The 21779-nt window shown below is 44.8% G+C and overlaps 1 protein-coding gene and 1 long non-coding RNA gene across 3 annotated transcripts in view; one reads left to right on the top strand and one right to left on the bottom strand.

The window, feature by feature from the left end:
* The window catches only part of LOC112631296, a 57887-nt gene extending 40309 nt beyond the window's left edge, over positions 1-17578 (top strand). The window contains exon 3 of one of the 2 annotated variants that reach the window (XR_003121098.1): positions 16816-17578. This is a non-coding gene — a long non-coding RNA (uncharacterized LOC112631296). The remainder of the gene's footprint in view (positions 1-16815) is intronic. The other variant, XR_003121101.1, reaches the window with a different exon arrangement.
* The window catches only part of LOC112631295 (supervillin), a 41479-nt gene continuing 25545 nt past the window's right edge, over positions 5846-21779 (bottom strand). Inside the window, exons 14-21 of the mRNA XM_025396219.1 lie at positions 19053-19158; positions 18189-18396; positions 15618-15751; positions 13538-13693; positions 11452-11595; positions 10241-10365; positions 6939-7094; positions 5846-6838 (exon numbers count right to left, since the gene is read on the bottom strand). Coding sequence (XP_025252004.1) covers positions 6752-6838; positions 6939-7094; positions 10241-10365; positions 11452-11595; positions 13538-13693; positions 15618-15751; positions 18189-18396; positions 19053-19158 — 1116 coding nt within the window. The 3' untranslated portion in view covers positions 5846-6751. The remainder of the gene's footprint in view (positions 6839-6938; positions 7095-10240; positions 10366-11451; positions 11596-13537; positions 13694-15617; positions 15752-18188; positions 18397-19052; positions 19159-21779) is intronic.

Here is a 21779-nt window from a genome sequence, read left to right as displayed (position 1 = left end):
AATAATGAGGGGTCTGGAATGTGCAACATGATGCTAGAAATAGACTTCAGCAGATGCTGTGGCTGTTGTGATGACCGTATGTGAATCTGTGGAAAGACCCCATCCAACCAAAAAAAAATCTTCCCCACTGGGACCTTAGATGTCCTCACTGGCCAGCGATGCTCCCTGTGAGCTCTTTGCAGTTCCTGATTTTAATAATGGAATGGCCTCCTTCAGGAAGGAAGCACGGAGGGTGGGCGTGGAGGAAGAAAGGTAGTCAAAGGAGAAGTAGGGTCCTGCTGCATCGTCGTCTTTTAGGACGGGCTCTGACACTAACCAAGTCATGCAATCCCAAATGCACTCTTCAGCCATTTGCTGTCTTCCACATGCAGAAACCACTACTAAAAATTAGGCTTGTTTTATTTTTCTTTGCTTCCATACGGGCTCTTGGTCAGTCGTTGCTCAATATTTCTTTTTTCTTTTCTTTTTGGAGACACCATCCAGGCTGGAGTGCAGTGGTGCAGTCACAGCTCACTGCAGCCTCAACCTCCTGGGCTGCAGCAGTCCTCCCAGCTCAGCCTCCTGAGCACCTGGGACTACAGGGACATGCCACCACACCTGGCTAATGGTTTAATTTTTTGTAGAAACAGGGTCTTACTATGTTGCCCAGGCTGGTCTCAAACTCCTGGCCTCACTCTGTCCTCCCACTTTGGCCTCCCAGAGCGCTGGAATTACAGGCATCAGCCACTGCGCCCAGCTAATATTTCAATATTTCTTTACCCTTATGGAGCTAACAAATCATGTTCCAGCCATTTCAGGATGAATGCTAAAACGGTGTTCAGATGGTACAGTTGGGCTTAACTCAGTGAGATTTAACAACAGACAATTTATGTCAATTTCCAAATAATACAAGTCAGTTCCAATATATCCCTTAAGAGACTTCCAGAACCCCATGGCGTCAGATGTGAAGAACAATCCCCACAGCTCTGCTGAGACTGTGAGGGCGCTGGGGCTGCGGCGTCCTCCGCGCTGCCTTCCTTTCTGTTAGCTTGCATTCACTTCTGCTCCTGCGGCTTCCTTTCCAATCCCAGCTGTGCAACAGAAGAGCTCAGTAAAGGCCAGTTCAGTATTAGAAACGAGGGATGCTGGTCTGTTAATCTTTCTTCTCTATTAGTCCCCAAGGATCAGCTTTAGACACTGTGAAGCCCGTGGGGCATTTCCATGCAGGCTCCACACTCTCATCGCATCCGTGGTACTGATGGTAGGAACAGAAGCCTCTGACGCTTTCCCCTGGCAGGTCCATCTTTCTGATCTAATCCTCGGGGTGCATCCATTGTCAGAGGTCTGAAGCAGCCCAGCATCCTTTCTCTGGGTAGAAGAGCAAATGCATGCCATGCAACGTATTTACTTTTCAAAAGGAGGAAGGCTTCTTTGGGCCAAATGCCATACCAATATAGTTAATTCTCAGTTATTTGCACTTTAATTACCTTGACGTTTTTGCATTTGAATTACCTTGATATTTCTGAAAATAGAGCACTGTACTTTTACTTTTTTTTTTTTTTAGAGACAGGGTATTGCTCTGTTGCTGGGTGCATTGACAGGATAATAGCTCACTGCAACCTCTGCTTCCTGGGTCCAAGTGATCCTCCCATCTCACCTTTCAGAGCAGCTGAAACTAAAGCCATGTCCTCACCATTACCAGCTGATTTTTAAATTTTTTTGTAGAGGCAGGATGTCACTATGTTGCCTAAGCTGATCTTGACCTCTTGGCCCCAAGGGATCCTCCTTCCTTGGCCTCTCAAAGCACTGGAATTACAGGCGTGAGCCACCCCACCTGGCCTCACACCATTCTCTTTATTGACTTCTTGGTTATTGTCCCGTTACTAGTCGCTAATGCTACTTCAGAAATGCTTTGCACAGAGGTCCGCTTTGAGATTTCTGTGCCTTACCTAGATCTCAGATCAAGAAAGTCCTGTGAAAATGAGCCCCAAATTCTCTGTCTGGACTGTGGCTAGATGCTACCCACCCTCAGGGAGGAATAAGGAATGGCTGAGGACGGTGGTGGGAGGTCAGTGGGGTTGGGGCTGAGGACCATCGCTGATCTAGGTCTTCACACTGGGCCTTCTGTGATCTTAGAACATCAACACCCATAAATAAACCTCCAAGGAGCAGTGTCTGCAACTTATTGCTAACAAAAAAATTAAGATGCAGAACAAAAACAGTTTTCATTTATATATTTTTAATATAGGGTCTTGCTCTATCACCCAGGCTGGAGTGTAGTAGCGCAATCATAGCTCACTGCAGTCTCTACCTGCTGGGCTCAAGTAATCCTCCTGCCTCAGCCTCCCAAGTAGCTGAAGCTACAGGGACGTGCCAGTTTTTTTTGTTTGTTTGTTTTTAATGTGAGCATATACATCTATGCTAGTAGATGTAAAGAAAAATCCAGAAGAATATAAATCAGATTATTAAGGTACTTGTATTTGTTTAGTGGTATTATTTATGATTTTTGATTCCTAGATTATATATCCTTGTAGTGATTGCATTTTTTACGTAGATCAGGCATTTCTATTTTTTAAACTGCTTTTTTGTGGTATTATATATATATATTTATATATATGTGTGTGTGTTTGTGTGTATATATATAAAATATATATGCCATAAAATACACTCACATAAGTGAACAATAATTTCTTAATTATTATTTTTTCTTTTTTAGAGACAAGGTCTCGCTCTGTCACCAGGTTGGAGTGCAGTAGTATGATCACAGCTCACTGCAGACTCAAACTCCTGGGCTCAAGGGAGGCTCCCTCCTCAGCCTCACAAGTGGCTGGGATTACAAGCACACACCAACACACCTGGCTGATTTAAAAATTTTGGTACAGATGGGGTATCACTATGTTGCCTATGCTGGTCTTGAACTCCCAGGCCCAAGCAATCCTCCAGCCTGGCCTCCTAAAGTGTTGGGATTGCAAGAGTGAGCCATGGCGTCCGGCCTCAAAAATCTTTAATACCTTCATAGAGTTGTGCAATCATCACCACAATCCAGTTTTGAGACATTTCCATTACTCCAAAATGATCATTCATGCCATTTGCAGTAAACTGCCACTCCCATCTCCAACCTCAGCCACGTTGATCTTGCTGTGTGCACAGATTTGCCTTTTTGGGAAGTTTCGTATAGAAAGAATCAAACAATATGTGGCCTTTTGCATCTGGTTTCTTTCACTTAATGCTTTTGAGGCATATCCATGTTGTAGTGAGTATCACGTGTATATCATGTATACGCAGGAATATCTGTCTCTTTGCCATCGGGGAGGACGCCATCGCATGGAGGTCCTGCATTTTGTTTTTCTGTTTCTCAGCTGACGGTCACGTGGGTTGTTTACAGGTCTGGGCTATTATGAATAATGCCGCTATGAACATCTGTGTCCAGGTCTCTGTGTGGCCACACGCGGCTAATTTTATAATTAGAAAAACAAAACCAAAGGGCCAAAATGAATTCTGGAACTGTTTCTGGAATACATTTCCTTTTACCAAAATGGGAATTCTAAGAGTGGGGCAGGAAACGTAAAGTAGGAGAGAAAGAAGCGGGCTCGCAGCAGCCTTTCCCCTCCTCGGATTCGGGAACGAAGGGGCACGATTGTCCCACTCTGGAAGTGGCTCATATCGCACAGTTCATCCAAAGCTCCGGAACACGCTCAACATCCTGTCTGCCCCGCGGCACCTCTGACATCGATCTCAACCCAAACACCCACCCCTCTCATGAGTCCCTTCATTCAAGGGCAGCAAATGAAGGACATCCCACTTCCCTGCCCCGCTGCATTTAGTGAGAGCAGGGGTTTGAGTTTGGAGGATTGTGGAGAAAAGCCCCAGGCACCAGTGTCAATTCAAGGGCTGAGACTTTGAGGTTTAGCAATTCGCATGTTTCAGCTTCCCAGTGCACAAAGGTCAAAGATTGCAGTTATAGAAGGAAAAGGATCAGAAAAAAAAACATAGAAAATAGGATCTGGTTCTGTAAGCAGGAAAGAGATGCAGGAAACAATTCAGAGGAAAAGAGGCAAAAAGTAAACTGGCACTACAAGCTGGGGTGTCTTATTCACCAAGAAGAGGCAAGAAGCAGACGGACAGCACATTTTGTGGGAGACAATAATTTTTATTTTTTTTGAGACAGTCTCACTGTATCGCCCAGGCTGGAGTGCAGTGGTGTGATCTCAGCTCATTGCAACATCCGCCTCCCTGGCTCAAGTGATTCTCGTGCCTCAGCCTCCCAAGTAGCTTGGACTACAGGCGTGCGCCACCACATCCAGCTAATTTTTGTATTTTTAATAGAGACAGGGTTTTTGCCATGTTGGTCAGGCTGGTCTCAAACTCCTGACCTCAAGTGATCCACCTGCCTTGGCCTCCCAAAGTGCTGGGATTACAGACATGAGCCACCACACCTGGCTGCCAATGTTTAATACAAGTAGACAGACAATTTTAAAGGACTTTGGAAAAATCTGATGTTAATGAATATTAATGAGGACACCTGTCTTATTTATTCATTACAGCAGCTCTCCACTAGAAGTTCCTGTAGCAACTCAGCCTCCTTCCTGGGTATCTAAGGATCCAGGTGACTTCTGGAACCTACTGCAGAGGTTGTAATCCTGCCTCTTTCTGACCCTCAGGTTGCCCTAGTGACTCTAGGAACCTTTCTCCAAACCTCTTTGTGTGCTATCTATGGGACATAGACTTTGAACCTCTCTCTCTTCTTTTTCCTCTCCTTGCTTTGGTTTAATCCATCATTTCCAGGTGTGTGACAACACTCCCTAACTTAACCCCCTTGCTTTCCCATTTTAACTACCATCACAATAATCTTAATACTGGCAGGTATCTAGCACTTGGCAATTTTCAAACAGCTTCTACCAGTTCCTTGCTCAGAATCTTGTGATGCAGGCAGGATAGCTAGGAGTGTCTCCTTTTAAAGGAAATCGAGGTAGAAAAGTTCAGTGATGACCCAATATCATAAAAATCATAAAATGGTGAGACCAGGAGCAGGTTATAGGTTTCTACCCTGGTGCAGTCCCAGGATGGCGCCCTTAAGTCCTGAACTTTCAGGCAAATATGCTGTGACTAGATGTGTTAAATTAGACTAACGGAGTGGGGAAGGGGTATGAAAATTCAGAGTAGATCTGAATATGTTCACAAAACCATGGATTTAAGAACATAGGAGCTTGTGAGGAGTTTTCTAATTGATTTTTAAGTTTTCTAGATGTCTTATCCATACAATTTTTTTTTTTTTTTTTTTTGAGATGAAGTCCCTCTCTTGTCACCCAAGCTGTAGTGCAATGACATGATCTTGGTTCACTGCAACCTCTGCCTCCCGGTTTCAAACGATTCTCCTGCTTCAGCCTGTTGAGTAGCTGGGATTACAGGCACGTGCCACCATGCCCGACTAAGTTTTGTATTTTTAGTAGAGACTGAGTTTCAACATGTTGGCCAGGCTGCTCTTGAACTCCTGGTCTCAGGTGATCTGCCCGCCTCAGCCTCCCAAAGTGCCGGGATTACATGTGTGGGCCACTTCGCCTGGCTAATAAAATTTTTTTTAAAGGCATCGAGATCCTAAAATTGAAATTGTAGATAGAGTTGTGGGATAAAGAACTTCTGCTGAATGATGATTTGCTAAAGTATGTCTTCAATATAGTACTGAGTACTAATTTTATGGGGCAAATAACTCTGTATTTAATCTTATGACTTTGTATAAAATCTTGCCCTAAACTAAATTCAAATGTATAGTCATTTATACTTAATGACAAAATACTGGTGCTATGTTAATATTTAAAAAAAAAAAAATTCCAAAAAGGAACATGCTTGGAATTCAATGTGAACCAATCAGTTCATTGTTGTGTTTATTCTGATGCTTTTATTTGGGAGTCCTAGATCACAAAATGACATGTGTACTGTTTACAAGAGGTATTAGAAATTGAGATGTTTTTATTTTGACTATTTGAGAGTAAAATCGTAGGTAATGTTCCAAACCATCATCAAAGACGCAGAGCAAACTGTTCTGTATAGAAACTGTACATAAAAACAAGGCACTATACATTTCGGGGGAGATATTAAGGTAGAAAGGCTGATTCGCATAGATTCTCCAGAGTCCATGCCATTAAGTACAAATTCTTTGTTCATTTTAGCACCGGAAGCAGTACTCAGAACAAGTCATACCTAGTGCTGCAGGAAACATTTCCAAACGTGTATGAAGATACGTATTGGTGGCAGAGCTAATTCAACAGAAGCAACTCCATCTACCTTTTCATATTATTTTGACACCAAAACAAATCTTGAAAGTGAATGAATACATATTGCTTTGTTAAATACATATTTGACTTATATGGTGTTTATATAAATATATATATATATTTTAGAATCCACAAACTATCAAAATAACACTTTATAAAGAGAACTGCTTCAAAAAAAAAAAAAAAAAAAAAAAAGAGGCATTGCCTAGCTGGAACAAGAAGGCAGTGCTATCTATAGCAGCTGCGGCTTAAGTGCACATAATAGATACTTTTATTAATTCTGATAACCTGCTGAATGGTGGAAAGAAGTTTCCAAACAGTTCCCTTGAGCATTTACAAAATACACAACTCCCGGACAAGTAGTATCTTTAACAATGTCAGGTTCTGAAAACTCTAATTGAAAAATACTTTGTGGAAAACACCAGTCCAAAAATATATATCCATTTCCCTGGTGCGATGGTACTGGACGTGACTCCGAGGTTCCTCTGGCATCTCCCCACTCAGAACAGGCCTTTTGCTTTCTTCAGGTTCACCTGCTTCCAGGCGGGTAGGGTGTTGTATTCGTCCCGTGTCATGTCTAGTGCAAACTGGAAACATTGGGAGAAGCGCCCCGCGGCTCAGTGAAAGGAGCCAGGTATGCATGTGTTGTTTTACTCCCATCCCCACCCCACCGGAAGAACCGCTTACCTCGAAGTCTTCATCGGTGAGATAGATCTCAAGCTTCAGAGGATCGACCCCCTCCGGGAGTGGCCTGGCCAGGAGGTCGGCCAGCGGGTAAATGGTTTTACAGAGCTTGGCTAAGACGTCTTCCACGAGGGTGATCTGATTGGAAACTTCTGTGTCCTAGAGAAGAGGAGGGGGCAGAGAGGAGAGCTTGTGGCCTACATCTGAACTTGTTTCATAAAGTGCTTGCAAACACAGCCCTGTGCCATCTGCACACAGCCTGAGGATGCATGGCTCCATATCACTGAGGAGGAAGCGTCTCTGAAAGATAAGGGATTGCCCAAAGCCCCGTAGTTGTCCAGACTCTTAATTTTTTAAATGTTTAAATTTTAAATTAAAAAATGATATTTTTTGAGACAAGGTCTCACTCTGCTACTCAGGCTGGAGTGCAGTGGTGCAATCATTGCTCACTGCAGCCTCCAGTTTCTGGGCTCAAGTGATCCTCCTGCCTCAACCTCCTGAGTAGCTGGGACTATGGGTGTGGTGCATCACCACGTCTGGCTAATTTATTTTTCCTTTTTCTTTTGTGTTCTTTCTTTTTTTTTTTTTTGGTAGAGAACTGGGTCTTGCTGTATTGCTTAGGCTGGTCTCAAACTTCTGGCCTCAAGCGATCCTCCTGCTGGGATTACAGGTGTGAACCACCACACTTGACCTCAAATTTTGTTATTTTTTAGAGAGAGTGTCTCACGGTCACCCAGGCTGGAGGGCAGTGGCTCGATCATAGCTCACTGCAGCCTTAACCTCCTGGACTCAAACAGTCTTCCCACCTCAAGCCTCTGGAGTAGCTGGGACTATTGGCATGGGCCACCACGCCCACCTAATATATTTTAAAAACTTTTTTGGAGAGACGGAGTCTTTCTCTGACTTTTAGATGTTTTCTCACCTTGTCACAGAGTTTCAAACAAACCCTGTTTCAGAACTGTCTCCGGAAAAATGTTTAGGGACTTTCCCATGAGTGAATTACAGACCAAGACTAGTAGATTTGAAGTCTAAACACCAGAAGCCTCCAAATAATGGAATTTGTTTAAAAATGTTAAAAAATAACCTGAAAAGAAATCACATCCCTCTTCCCTCCCCCAGCTCCATTTCTTAATCTGAAATAGAAAAAGGTCAGAAAATGCATCTAGAATATTCTGGAGCAGAACCTTTTTTTTTTTTTTTTTTTTTTTTAAACCACTGTGTGAATTTAATATGAACAAACTATTCTGGGTAAATTCTCGTCCTCCATTAAACTTGGGACCCCAGATTGGCTGCTCTCCTTTTGGGTGGGTGGATGATGGGAATGCATGACTAAGAACTGCTGCTCATATTAGAAATACATGGGGCAGACTGGTGGTCAAGAGGTGGGTTTTGGGCTGGGTGCAGTGGCTTGTGCCTGTAATGTCAACACTTTAGGAGGCTGAGGTGGGAAGATTCCTCGAACCCAGGATTTGGAGACCAGCTTGGGTAATATGATGAGACCCTGTCTCTATAAATAATATAAAAATAGGCTAGGCATGGAGGTGTGCACCTGTAGTTCTACCTACTTGGGGGGCTGAAGTGGAAGGGTCGTTTGAACTCAAGCATTCAAGGTTTGTGTGAGCCATGATTGAGTCACCACACTGCAGCCTGAGTGACAAAGCAAGATCCTTTCTCTAAAAAAAGAAGAGGTGGGTTTTGGATGATTTTGCCTGCATCTGAGTACTGACTCTTCCACTCACTGAAGTCACTTTGGCCAAGTGACTTCGTGTTTTTGTGCCTCTGCTCCCACACCAGTAAAATGGGGATAACAATAAGATAGATCTTGATGAACTGTTCTGATAAATGAGAAAATCAGTATAAAGTGCTTGGAGATGTGCCTAGTGCAGAGTGAGCACTTGGGGACTGTTTTTTTTTTTTTTTTTTTGAGACGGAGTCTTGCTCTGTCGCCCAGGCTGGAGTGCAGTGGCGCGATCTCGGCTCACTGCAAGCTCCGCCTCCCGGGTTCACGCCATTCTCCTGCCTCAGCCTCCTGAGTAGCTGGGACTACAGGCGCCCGCCACCGCGCCCGGCTAATTTTTTGTATTTTTAGTAGAGACGGGGTTTCACCGTGGTCTCGATCTCCTGACCTTGTGATCCGCCCGCCTCGGCCTCCCAAAGTGCTGGGATTACAGGCGTGAGCCACCGCGCCCGGCCTGGGGAATGTTAATTATTTGTATAACTTGCTGGTTTATTTGGAATAAACCCCAAAATTAACTCTCCTAGTCTTGAAATTTGAGAAAGTTATGTTTGTCTTATCTGAGTTCCTTTCTCAGGAAACCAACCATCAGGCCTCTCCGACAGTATCAAAAAGCCAGCAGTGGCTGAGACCAGGCCGTAGTCAGCCCCTTCCCTGTGTACATCAAGTCCATTTGGCTCCAGGGAGACAAGTTAGGGTGAGCAGTGACGTCTGTACTACCCAACAGGCCCTCTCCATTGGTACGCAGAAGTAGACTCTGTTTGAAATTACTCGAATTTCCTATAAAATATACTTGGGTCATTTCCCCAAGCGAAGCAGCTCTCCACATGGTAAAAAAAAATTAAAATGGTTTAAAAAAACCTATCTCTCACCAAATCAAAACAAATCCTTGGATTTGCTATTGCTAGCAATGTTAATAGCTCATAAATAAGAAATTCAACATAGCTATAGTAAAATTCTTTCCTGTGTGGTTGGAAAAGAAAACGTTCTAGATAATAATATATTTTGGTAGACAGAAGTTATGATAAATGGCTCATGTGGAAATACCAGGTGGTCTCATAAAATACAATATTAATGAGATGTTGAGCGATACCTTATCATAAGTGAGTCACAGTAAATCCATTCATTCAGTTATCTGAACACATTAATTCATCAGATTTCGTTTGTGTCTCCTCTACACGAGGTTAACATCTGAAACATGAGGGTTTGATTGTGCGTCACATGGACACTGAGAGACAAGCGATGCCAAGCAACAGATTCTTGGCAAACAGAATGAAGAGTTCACGGCTTTTATGTACATATATAGTCCTCAGCATGATTAAACTCACCTTTGCTTTTAAGTTTTTAAAATTTAGGTATCATGTGTAAAAAATTACTACAATGGTTAATTGATTTTCCATTAGACTTCTCTTCTTCCTAAGCAAATTCTATGTCGACTTGTTAAGATGTTACAAAAGGAAAAATATTTTCCCACTTTGACAGTGCAACTGGATGTTCTCCCCAAAGTAAAGTCAACCCACAATCCAAAATGCGCAGGAGCCACCTTCACAGGGCAGGAAAGCGTGCTCACCATCTCTGTGATCTCAGCAATGTCCTCTCTGTGCTCCCAGCTAGGAAACATATTCGTGAATGTCAGGGGCTCCAGGCCAGCATGGATAAGGTAAGACTTGGGGGGTGGTTTCTTGAGATTTTTCCCTGTAGTTACACAGAACAAAATGTCAGTAGACCCAAGGGAGAGGGAGACCCTGTCTTTCACTGATTTCCCTTGAAATCTTTTCTTCTTTGTCAGAACTCATGACTTCATGCTTAAAATGCAAGTTACGAGTAGTTCATAACAACACATGGATAATGTTTATGTAAGATGTTAGTTTCATGCCTGTGACTACAATAGTGACCTATAATCAACCTGAGTCTATACTTCTTGAACCTAACAAAACGCTCTGTATTCCTGGAAGGGAGAGCTCCTCTGTCTGCAGCTTCTGGGTGGAGCATTTTCTTCCTCCTGAATTCACTGTAGCGGCTTCCCTCTCCCTTCCTACCACGGGATTAACTCCAATATGGCCGACAGCGAACGACAGCATCTTATACATCCACATTCACTATAACATTGGGTGGAAGGTTTCATATGTTACTTATTGCTAAAGAGTTTTTCAGGAAGAGAATCAATTGCACATACTCAGTGACATTAAACTAGTTGTATCAATGAAACCGTAAAAATTAAATAAGATATTAATCACTGGCATTTTCATTTTATATAAAAGACTAGAAATTTCATGTATATAGTAAAGAACCACAAACTTACTATGGGTATTTCTCTTTGGATAAAATACTAAAAATAATAATGAATAATAAAAAAGTTGGCAATGGCCATTCACTGCTTGGGGGAGACCTCCATTCTCCAACAGCATGGTAGTGCCTGCAGATAATGTAAATGGCAGAGGCCAACTTGTCTCTCAGCATGATCAACCCCGAGTACAGTGGGGTTTTAATCTGCCTGGGGCGTTCCACAATACAGCCTTTATCCTTGAGGGTAACAAGTTAGCCTCATAATATCAGACAGAAAAACTAGTTATTCTTCAAGCTGGCAGCTGAGAATGCGCTAATCTAAAAATTAATACATCTCAGAAAGTTAAAGTGGAAAAAATTGGTTTCATCACCACTGGCCAGGCTTTATGGATGCCGGCTTTCACACGCAGAAAGGGAAGGGGGTCTCCTGGCTGGGCGTGCCTGAGGGGCTTCGCCATCTGTTCCATGCTGCAGGCGCGTTAGAGGGAGCCTCACCTTTGCAGTACTGGAGCACGGTCTCCATCGCGCTCTTCCGGTCGGAGGCCCAGCGGATGCGGGCAGAACCAGTGATCTTGTTCTCAATGGGCCACCAGCCTTGCCAGAGGTACACCTCGTGGTGATTGTCAACAAGGAAAAGCGCTGTGAGGGCAGGGACAGAGCTCGACCATCAGAAGCTCTTTCACGGACACTTCCAGCTCACTCCTCCCCAAACCTAGTGGATGCTGTTCCTCCCCGCTGCTGTGTCATGGGGGAAACCCCCTTGGCCGTCAAACCAGGGGCAAAGAGGCAAACAGAAACCCAGGACACCCCAGCCCTTTGAAAGGTCAACTGGGAGAAGCCTCTAGGCAGAGAAAGGTGGCGTCAAGGAGTTAGTCTCTTTCATTCCTCGTCCTCCAGGTCCTCCTCCCTTTGCCCCAGCTCAAGCTCCTGGCCCTTCTGGATACTGGCAGGACTGTGCTAAGAGTGGAAGGGATAATGCATGTGCCACTCAAGGGGCTGTTAGCACCATGTATCTCCAAAGAGCACAATCAACACTGCAGCACACATCTCACGGCAGACAGGTCAGAGGCGTTCCTGCCCTGCGCGCGACTGCTTAGCAGTGAGGTGAGCTCATGGTTCTCTTACAGAGAAATGGGCTTTAAACATCAAAACTGTGGCCAGGAGTGGTGGCTCATGCTGGTAATCCCAGTGCTTTGGGAGGCTGAGGAGGAAGGACTGCTTGAGCCCAGAGGTTGAAGACCAGCCTGGGCAACATGATGAGACCCTATCTCTACAAAAAGAAAAAAAAAAAATTAGCCCGGTATGGTGGTGCATGCATGTAGTCTCAGCTACTCAGGAAGCTAAGGAGGGAGGATCGCTTGAGCCCAGGAGTTGGAGGCTGCAGTGAGCCATGATTGCACCACTGCACTCCAGCCTGGATGACAGAGTGAGACCTTGCCTCTAAAAAATATAAAATGAAATCAAAATCAAAATTGTTCTACTGCCTTTTCCTCCTCACTTTTTCTCCTCCTCAAATTGTCAGCCTGACTCTTACTCCACGGGGCAAAACGCCTCTCACTGTTGCTGGTCGGCTCACCGTGTGTCCTTTCCCAGCATGCATTTCAGGATTCTGTGAAAGCCACACTTTGAAAGCCCAGTGGAGGTTGATAACCCGCCCTGAGCCCCAGGATGAAGGGCGTGGGCACAGCCTCTCTTTCTGATGGCTAAGATTTTCCAAGCATGACATGTGCACTGGTCAAACTTTCAGTGGTGCCCTGGGCTCTCAGTGCAAGGTGAGGTCCCTGGCTGCAGCTCCAGGCTCTTGTAATGTGAGAAGCAACAAACACAAACTGAGAGGCAGCTGACCTTGGCTTCATTGGAGGGCAGGCGGGAGGGGCTGTCAAGCCCAGTCTCTTGTGACTTTCCCAACCAGAATGAGGGCACAGAGCCCTCACCTTGGGATCAGAAGACCTGGGCTGGAGTCTTGGCTCTGCTGTGGAGCCTTGGTATGGCAGACCCTGTTCCCTGGCTAACTTAGCCAATACCCCAACACCCTTCTCCTCTGCCATTTGCTTCCCCACGCTCCCTTGCAGCTGGGGTGGCCATGTGACAGGCTCTGGCCAATGGGATGTAAGCAGAAGTCTGCTCGGGGCTTCTGGGAAAACATGTGCTTTGTCTGATGTGGCTATTAAGTGGCCTTTTTCCCTCCCCACTTCTTTCTCTTTCTATCTTGAATGCAAACATGATGGCTGGAGCAATGGTAGTTGACTGGTGACCGTGCAGCAACAAGACTGAGAGGAAGGCTGGGAGAAAAGCAGAGACGCCAGGCCTGCCACTGTGGTGCTCAACCTGTTCTTAGCTGATGTCTTTGGGTGGGTTAAGTGACTGAGTCTCGTTCCTTATGCTATAAAGTGTGGCTGATTTCACCCTCCTTCCTTTTGGTGTAGGGGTGAGGATGGAATGGTGTAAGCACATGTTCTGGGTGTTCTGGGAGTGTGCTTGGCAAACAGAAGCTGCTTAATAAATACCAGCGTAAAATCAAAAGGCTTTCTGGAAGATGTGCCTTCTAATGCTCAGCATAGCTGCCCCCTGCAGGCCTTACCTGGCTGGGGCGCACTGTACAGATCTTCCTGCAGGAAGGGCATGGAACTGACCACAGAGGGGGCTCGGGCAGGGTACACAAACTCCGTGGCCGCGAAATCCCCAGAGGAGCTGCTGAGGATGAACAGGCGGGGTGCGAAGTTAAAACTTCCAGGATCTTTGAAAGAAAAGAGAACAAAGCTGAAGATATCATGTGCATCCAAGTAAATTCCAGATGAAGAATGAATGTAAAATACGAAATAATTCAAAGCATTGTGGAAACACAGGTAGGATTTATCTGAGCTTCAAGGTGGAGAAGGCCTTTTAGCAATTGCAATAGTAAAAGAACGAATCAAAAGGAAAAATAATGCATTGATTATAGAAAAATGAAAAACAACAATGCAAAATTAAAAAGAAAAGAAAAGCCAAGTAACAAATGGGAAATATTTGTAATACAGCAACTAGTTAATATCCTTAATACATGAAGGGACATACATAAGGAAAAAATAATAAAATGTACAAAAGACACAAATAGAACACTCACCAAAGTAGAAACTAAAATGGCTAAAAAATATAGATACATATGCATATATATACACAGATATATGTATGTGTATATCACACATTATGTATATAAGTATACATATATATGTACTTCCAAGTAAAACAAAACAATGCTTAGCTATCTGTCTCCTTTCATCAATTTGGCAAAGAGGAAAAAGATAATATGTTGAATTTATGATTGTGTTGAGAAATGAACGCTTTTGTATATTGCGAGTGAGAATAAAACTTGGCCCGAGCTGATACATGCTATCAGACTTTCATGATGAGCACGGCAGTTCCACATCTAGGAATTCCTCTCAATTAGGAGTGAATGTATAGGATTATTTTAAAAAGTATTCAAACTGCATTATTATATAAGGGAGAAAACTCAGAAACAAGAAACAACTCAACTTCCCAGCTGCCAGAGACTGTCAGGTAGAGAGTGGCATATATTCACAGATTAATAGAATATCTCACAGCCATTAGATATCTAAACTTTAATAACTTGGGAAATTATTCATAATAAAGGAAAAAAGCAGGTTACAAAACAGTAGATCCACATATTATTTTTTAAAATAGATATTATATTACAGCATAGAGAAATATGAATTCTGTTACATCTAAGAAATGTGGTTATAAGTGACTTCATTTCTTTTTTTAACTTCTCCATAATTTCAAACGTCTTCTAGGCATTATGTTTAAAAAGCTATATAAAAGTTTATAAACATTGAGGGGCAGAGTATTATGAAGCAGTTATGAGGATACTCCATTGCTGTCCAGCCTTGGGCAACTTGATTAACTTTTGTATGCCTCAGTTTCCTCATCTGTAAAAATGGCAGAGTGTTGGGTTGTACTAACGGAGTTACTATATGTAAGGCGTTGGCTGGTGTCTGGTTTGTTGGAACTGCTTCACAAAAGTTCGCTTTCCTTCTTATGTTCATCTGTATTTTGAGAACAGCTAGGAAAGCACCCATATACACACCTAACCTCACCCCGGTGAACGGGAGTGCCTATTCTATACAGACACGGCCTTTGTATTTCCAAGCAGGTTAATGACTGAAGGGCTCTGGAAAGGGGATAAGAGGTTGGCTTCCTTCCCCAGGTGCCACTCCAACACCCAGAGGACTGCTGTTTCTCAGGTGGCAGCTATGAGGAAAGAAAGAAAATGGTGCCCTGAGTCCCTAAGACCCTGGAAGATGGCTTGGTCCCCAGGAAGCCTTGGGAGCTGATTCGCCAGTGGGAATTTGAAGTCTTGGTGTCCAAGTTAAACTCACCCCCGGAAAGAAAAATACTGTTCAATCAGCTGGACATAATACTCATCACACTAGATTTCAGACAGACTGAAGAATTAAGATAAAACATGAATGGGGCACAGTGGCTCAAGCCTGCAATCCCAGCATTTTGGGAGGCTGAGGCAGGCTGATCACTTGAGCCCAGGAAGTCGAAGCTGCAGTGAGCTGTGATCGCACCACTATACTCCAGTCTGGGTAACAGAGCAAGACTCTCGTTTCCAAAAATAAACCAAAAAGCCAGATCGCAGGCTGTGGATGCCACATTACCTTGAAGCATGCAATCATAGGCTTTCCTGTCTCTCCTTCCCAAGGCGTCCCAGAATCCGAGTGGCTCGGAGCCTTCATCACACTCGTGTATTGTGACTTTGCTGCTACTATGCAGTCCTGCTTCCAGAGGGCATCTGCAAGGGAGAAAGTCCAAGAGTTCTTTATAAGTCTGGAGAGCGCTGGTGACCCAAAATTATTATTACTATTATGATAACAGCTTTATAATAGCTTTATTGAGATATAATTCACATGTCATAAAATTCACTCTTTTTATGTGTACAGATTTTAGTATATTCACAGAGTTGTGCAACTGTCATCACTAATTTCAGTACGTTTTCATCTCCCGGAAAAGGAAGCCCTGTACCCATTAGCAGTCACTCTGCATTTCCCCCATCCTTAGTCCTCAGAACCCACTAATCTACTTCTGTATTTATGGACTTGCCTATTCTGGACATTTCATACAGATGGAATTATATATGTTCTTTTGTGACTGAGTTTTTTAACTTAATGTGATGTTTTTAAGGTTCATCCATGTTGTAGTATGTATCAGTACTGAATTCTTTTTTATGGCAGCATAATATTCCAGTGTATGGCTTTGCCACATTTTTTTCATCCATTAATGTGTTGGTAGATATTTGGGTTATTTCCACTTTTTGACCACTATGACTAACATTGCTATAAACCTTCATGTACAAGTGTTTTCATTTCTCTTGGGTAGATATATAGGAGTAGAGTTGCTAGTCATATGGTAACTGTATGGTTAAATCTTTTGAGAAATTGCTAGACTGTTTTCCAAGGTGGCTGTACTGTTTTACAACCTCCCCAGTAATGTGTAAGGGTTCCAATTTTCACATCCTTGCCAATACTTGTTATTGTCTGCTTTTTTAAAATTTAAAATTTAAATATTTGTGGGTATATACTAATAGTAGGTACATATATATATGGGGTACAGACATAAAATTATTCAAAACTAAACCTGGAGATCAGTTCACCGTCTCTTCTACTTTCTAAGGAAAAGCAATTCTTCCTCATGAATGGAAAAGTGCTCTGCGGTTTATGAGTGTGTGTGGTGCAGGAGGGGAAGTTGACTTGCCCCTAGGGAGGGATGTTTAATCACATCTAATGTGTCATGAAAATTACACACATTTTTATATAGAACAACACATATTGACTATTTCTTGTCTTTCTCTCCTGCTAGAACATGAACTTTATGAGGACAGAGACTTGGGCTTATTCAACACTAAGTCCCCAGTTCCTGACTCCAGTCCTTCGGGAGTTAGAAGCAGGTTGCCCAAAGTTTGTGTTGTAGAAAAACCATTTTTCCAAGATTTATAGGATAAGTCCTGTACGTCCAGATTGCTTGGTGCCATCGGGTACTCAGTAAATGTTTACTGAGTGAATATGTGAATGAGCTCTTCGTTGTTTTTCTTTTCCTCAGTGGTCCAAGTAAACCCTCTGATGGGCCCCAAATGCCTTGGGCCACCTCAGGGCACGTGATTTCTCACCCCTCCCCCTGCCCTAGCCCACAGGTGGTGTTTTCAGATGTAACATCTTGTTTCACATCTGCCTCCCTGTGGAGAGGTGACCTGCTCTGTTCTCTTCTCTGCCCTCTCTGTGTAGTGTGTTTTCAGAGCAGACACAGGGGCCCCGGCCACTGCCCTGTTCCAGAACCCAGAGAATGGGGTTCACCAAATCAAACTCTGGTGGCATGTTGTGCCCCTAGGAAGCTCTTCACTTTTACTCACTGAGGTCCTCACAGGTCTCAGTTACCTCCTGAATGCCTGGGTGACACCGGGCTTCTTTGGCAGCTTGTAATGTTTATTTTGCCTGTGTGGCTTGAAAGCACAGAGCCACAGCGGCAGACCACCCTAGCAGGGGGCTGGCTACCACAGCGTCCTCCCTAGGCTGTGGCCTTCACTGCCCTTCCGGTTCCCCTCTTCCCCAAGGTCCCCACTCAGTGCTGTCTCACATGTGCTGAGCCTTTGCAAGTGGCCAAGGGCAGGTGCCTGCCTGGGAGGGGAAGAAAACCCAACCCGGAAGTGCTGTACCCGGGAAGTGCCCGGAGAGTCCGATCCCTCCCCAGTGCTGCTCTCCAGAATGGGGGACATCTTATCGTCTGACACAGGTGGCAGTTTCCCACCCTCGTCTTTAGCTTTTTAACACTCCGCTGTTCTGGCAAAAGAAAACTCAAAATCCCTAACAGGTATTTGAAATGTGCTCCCTTTAAATATCAAAGGCCCCCAGGCTTCTGATCCAAAAGCAGAACGGCAACTATGAAGAAAGAACCCAGAGTGCTCGCGAGAGTCACTCCCTGGCTCCTCACCTGCATTAGCTCACCCAGCCAGGTAAATCCTCAGACCGCGAGAGCGGCCCCCAAGTCGGAGGTCTGGACTGGGATGTGTGTCCTCTCTGCTTGGCATGTCAGAGGCCCCCGACCACGTTCCCAGCCATCCCTTGCTGCAGTCACTTTCAGCAGCCTGGGATCTGCTGGGAGTCTTGGTAGCCCTGAGCCTGCCCCGTCCCTCTGGGAAGCCCGGTGTGTGGGGGCCTCGTCGCAGACACAACACTCACTGTTCCTTGATCTTGTTCGCGGCGGTCCTTCCGACCTCTTTCGTGTGGGCCTGGGCTTTGCATCCATGCCACAGGTAGATGAGGGCCTTGTTGACGTTGAGCACCACCATGGAAGTCCTGGACCTCAGGCTGCTACAGTGACAGGCCACTTCCAGCAAATTCCCTTCCACGGGCACCTCTCCGCGCACGCAGTACAGCCGCCACTCACCTGCAGGGGGCACCAGCGGCGCGGAGGAGTCAGGACGTGAGCAAGTGGCAGCCAACGCCGCCCTTCATGGTGCCCGCTGTGCCGCCCACGGCAGCCACCTCCATCCAGGGCCAGGGACTTAGGGGACTAGAGGGGCTGAGGCACTGCGCAGGGAGCCCTGCCAAGCACTGAGACATCAGGCCTTCCTGCCACCCCCAAAAGTGGGTTCTTAGGTAGTTAGAAGCAGGTGATCTGAAGTTCACAATGTAGAAAAATCATGTTTCCAAGATTTATACAAGTTCTATAACAGGCACACTTTAAAAGGCTCTAGAGCTAAGATTTTTTTTTTTTGTGGGGGGTGCTGGTCAACAAAATTTTCATAATTTATAATAGAAGAACCACTGATTTTTCTTTCCTCCTAAAAAGAGCAGACAGAGGAGGGGAGACCACCTTCCAGCCTCCTGCGTGCAAAGGTGAATGAATCCTCGAGTAAATCCTCCAGAGAGAGGCGGGTCACAAACACCCATAGAGCTGAGTTATCAGGCAAACCTCAGGAGGCTTTCAGAGGTACAGCCACAACTAGATGAAGACAGACTCACTTTCAGCCCCCAGCTTATAAAAATTCCTTCCAAGAGAGGGAAAGGCAAAGTCGAATTCCAGCAGTAAAAGTGACTTACTTTGCACATTTTCTTCTTCCTCTTCCCGCCTCCCGGAGTGCACCACCATCCCCCCCTGGAAACACTGCAGGAAACAGGGGGGCTCCTTTCCCTGGAGAACTTGGACCTTCCAATGTAAACAGAGGTAAATAGGTAACGGGCGTGGGGTTTTCGAAGTCCTAAAAACAATACATGCCTCTCATGGAGAATCTGAAACATATCAAGATGTGCAAACAAAAGACAGTGCTAACACTACAGCCTAAAGAGAAGCTCCGCGAACGCTGCCGTGTGCGGCCTCCTCTCAGGGTGTTACTCAGGGAGGGTCTTCTTTTCCTGAACAAAATCGGAGCCTTGCTTTATAGTGATGTACAGCCTCATTTTCTTTACATAATGTTGTCCTGTCAAGCAACATTCTTTTAAAACATGACTCCTGATATTTTAATGGTATTCTGTGGTTATTGATGTCACAAGACTGATATAAACACATTGTTAACAAGATAGCTCTCAGCAATGAGAATGACTCATCGCTGACTTAGTAATCATTCTACAGAAAATATATGGTTTGCGGCCACCCCAGCAGTCCACTCAGCCTCTCCCTTGCTGTTAGAGAAGGCTTTTCCTTTGGGTGTTATCTGCACCATGAATAATGTTAGGGTTGAGTCACCTCCGTCTAGGACACCGTTACTTAAAGAAGAAATGTTTCCTGGAGCTGGTAGTCAGGGGGCACTAAGGGGAAGCATTTCTCACTGTGAGTTAATTTATCAATCTCTGTGCCCATTTTGCATAACCAGTTGCCATTTCTTGGCAGTATTTCATATCTAAAATGATTTTCCAGGGTTGGATCATGGCTCACACCTGTAGTGGTGCACGCCTGAAGTCCCAGCTACCCAGGAGGCTGAGGAAGGAGGACTGATGGAGCCTGGGAGGTCAAGGCTGCAGTGAGCGGTGATGGTGCCACTGCACTCCAGCCTGGGTGACAGAGTGAGGCCCTGTCTCAAAAAAATAATACAAATACAAATAAAATGATTCTCCATCCACTGGATTGGTAACAGGTAAAATGCTCAAATGAGAGAGATTAAGACTCAAACTCTGAGGCTGATTTTGAAGGCATGATAAAAGCATTTTCATTCATGGTCTTTACAAAAAAAAATAACGGGGGCCTGGTGCGGTGGCTCACGCCTGTAATCCTAGCACTTTGGGAGGCTGAAGCGGGCAGATCACGAGGTCAGGAGATCGAGACCTTCCTGGCTAAAACGGTGAAACCCTGTCTCTACAAAAAAAAAAAAAAAAATATATATATATATATATATATATATATATAAAAGCCGGGTGTGATGGTGGGCGCCTGTAGTCCCAGCTACTCAGGAGGCTGAGGCAGGAGAATGGCGTAAACCCGGGAGGAGGAGTTTGCAGTGAGCTGATATCGCGCCACTGCACTCCAGCCTGGGCGACAGAGTGAGACTCCATCTCAAAAAAAAAAAAAAAAAAAAAAAATCAATTAATTAATTTAAAAAAATAAAGGAGTAGTTGAAATGCTTATTAGGAATAAATTAAAATGCAACTGTTGCCAATACCATTTCTAAAACATAGTCCATAGTAGAAAATATTTTTTAGGGAACATGATTGGTTCTTGGGACAGTGGAAGGCTGGGTGAGTGTGGATCTATTTCTGGCAAGAATGTCTCTGCAGCCTTTCCCCCGCTATTATTAATCATTCATCCAGGAGAATAAAGAGGTTTGCACATGGCATTGTCCTGTTGTCGAAGAATCCCAGAGTTAAATCTTAATGGCTGGTACTCTGTACTGAGCGGACGAGACCCAGGCAGAGATCATCTGAATGTTAGAGACATGTTTGCAGGCCTCGGATCTGGGCAGCAGTCCCTGCCAGGCACGATGCAGGCCCTGGGGTTAGAAGGCCGTGGAGTTGTAAGGCCAGGGCTGCACGGTCTATCATGCTCCTGGGGGATCATGTAGCTTTAGGTGGTGAGAAGTGCTGTGAAAATAAAGGGATCAAGTGCAGGGACTGAGAATGATGGGAGAATGAGAAGGCTCTGGATAGAGCCGGGGTTGGGGGCAGGGTGTGGGTGACATTTGAACAGAAACCTGCCTCATAAGAGGCAGTACACAGGGGTACGTATGTAGAGGCAGTATGGAGTAGGCAGGGGAAGTTTCCAGATAGTGGAATGAGGCATAGGGCAGGAGGTGAGTGGACGGCGGTGGTCCGTGGAACAGGAAGAGGCTGGAGTGGCCTGGGTGGAAGAGAGGAGCAGGAGGAGCTTGGAGAGGTGCCTGGGGCCCACCATGAAGGTGCTGGAGCCCCGGGAAGCCACTTAGACTGCAGTGTGTGTGGCAGACAGCAAGGGAGTGACCCAGTCTGACCTGTTCCAGAAAACCCACTCAGGCTGCCGTGAATACAGGTGATGGTCGTTCCCAGTCCTTACATTCACCTGATACTTCCTTCAGGTAGATTCATGTACATGGAACAACTGATCAAAGTTTTAAGGTTCTCGTGACAAAATTTCAGGATAGCTGCTCAAGTTACACTTCTCACCCAAAACACAGTATCCTCATCCTACTGAGGCCTTGCCAGCTGGCCCTGGATCTGTTCTTTAAAAAATCACCACCATTGTGAGAAGTGGATGATGGCATCTCTTTGTTTTACACACAGTGCCTTGATTGGTTAGGTGGAAACCTTTCAAAGTCACCCATCGGCCATCTGCACTTGTCATGTGGATTTCCTATTTGCAGA

Source organism: Theropithecus gelada, chromosome 9 (assembly GCF_003255815.1).
Source record: "Theropithecus gelada isolate Dixy chromosome 9, Tgel_1.0, whole genome shotgun sequence".
Taxonomy (NCBI): Eukaryota; Metazoa; Chordata; class Mammalia; order Primates; family Cercopithecidae; genus Theropithecus; species Theropithecus gelada.
This window is presented reverse-complemented; position numbering and strand designations above follow the sequence as displayed.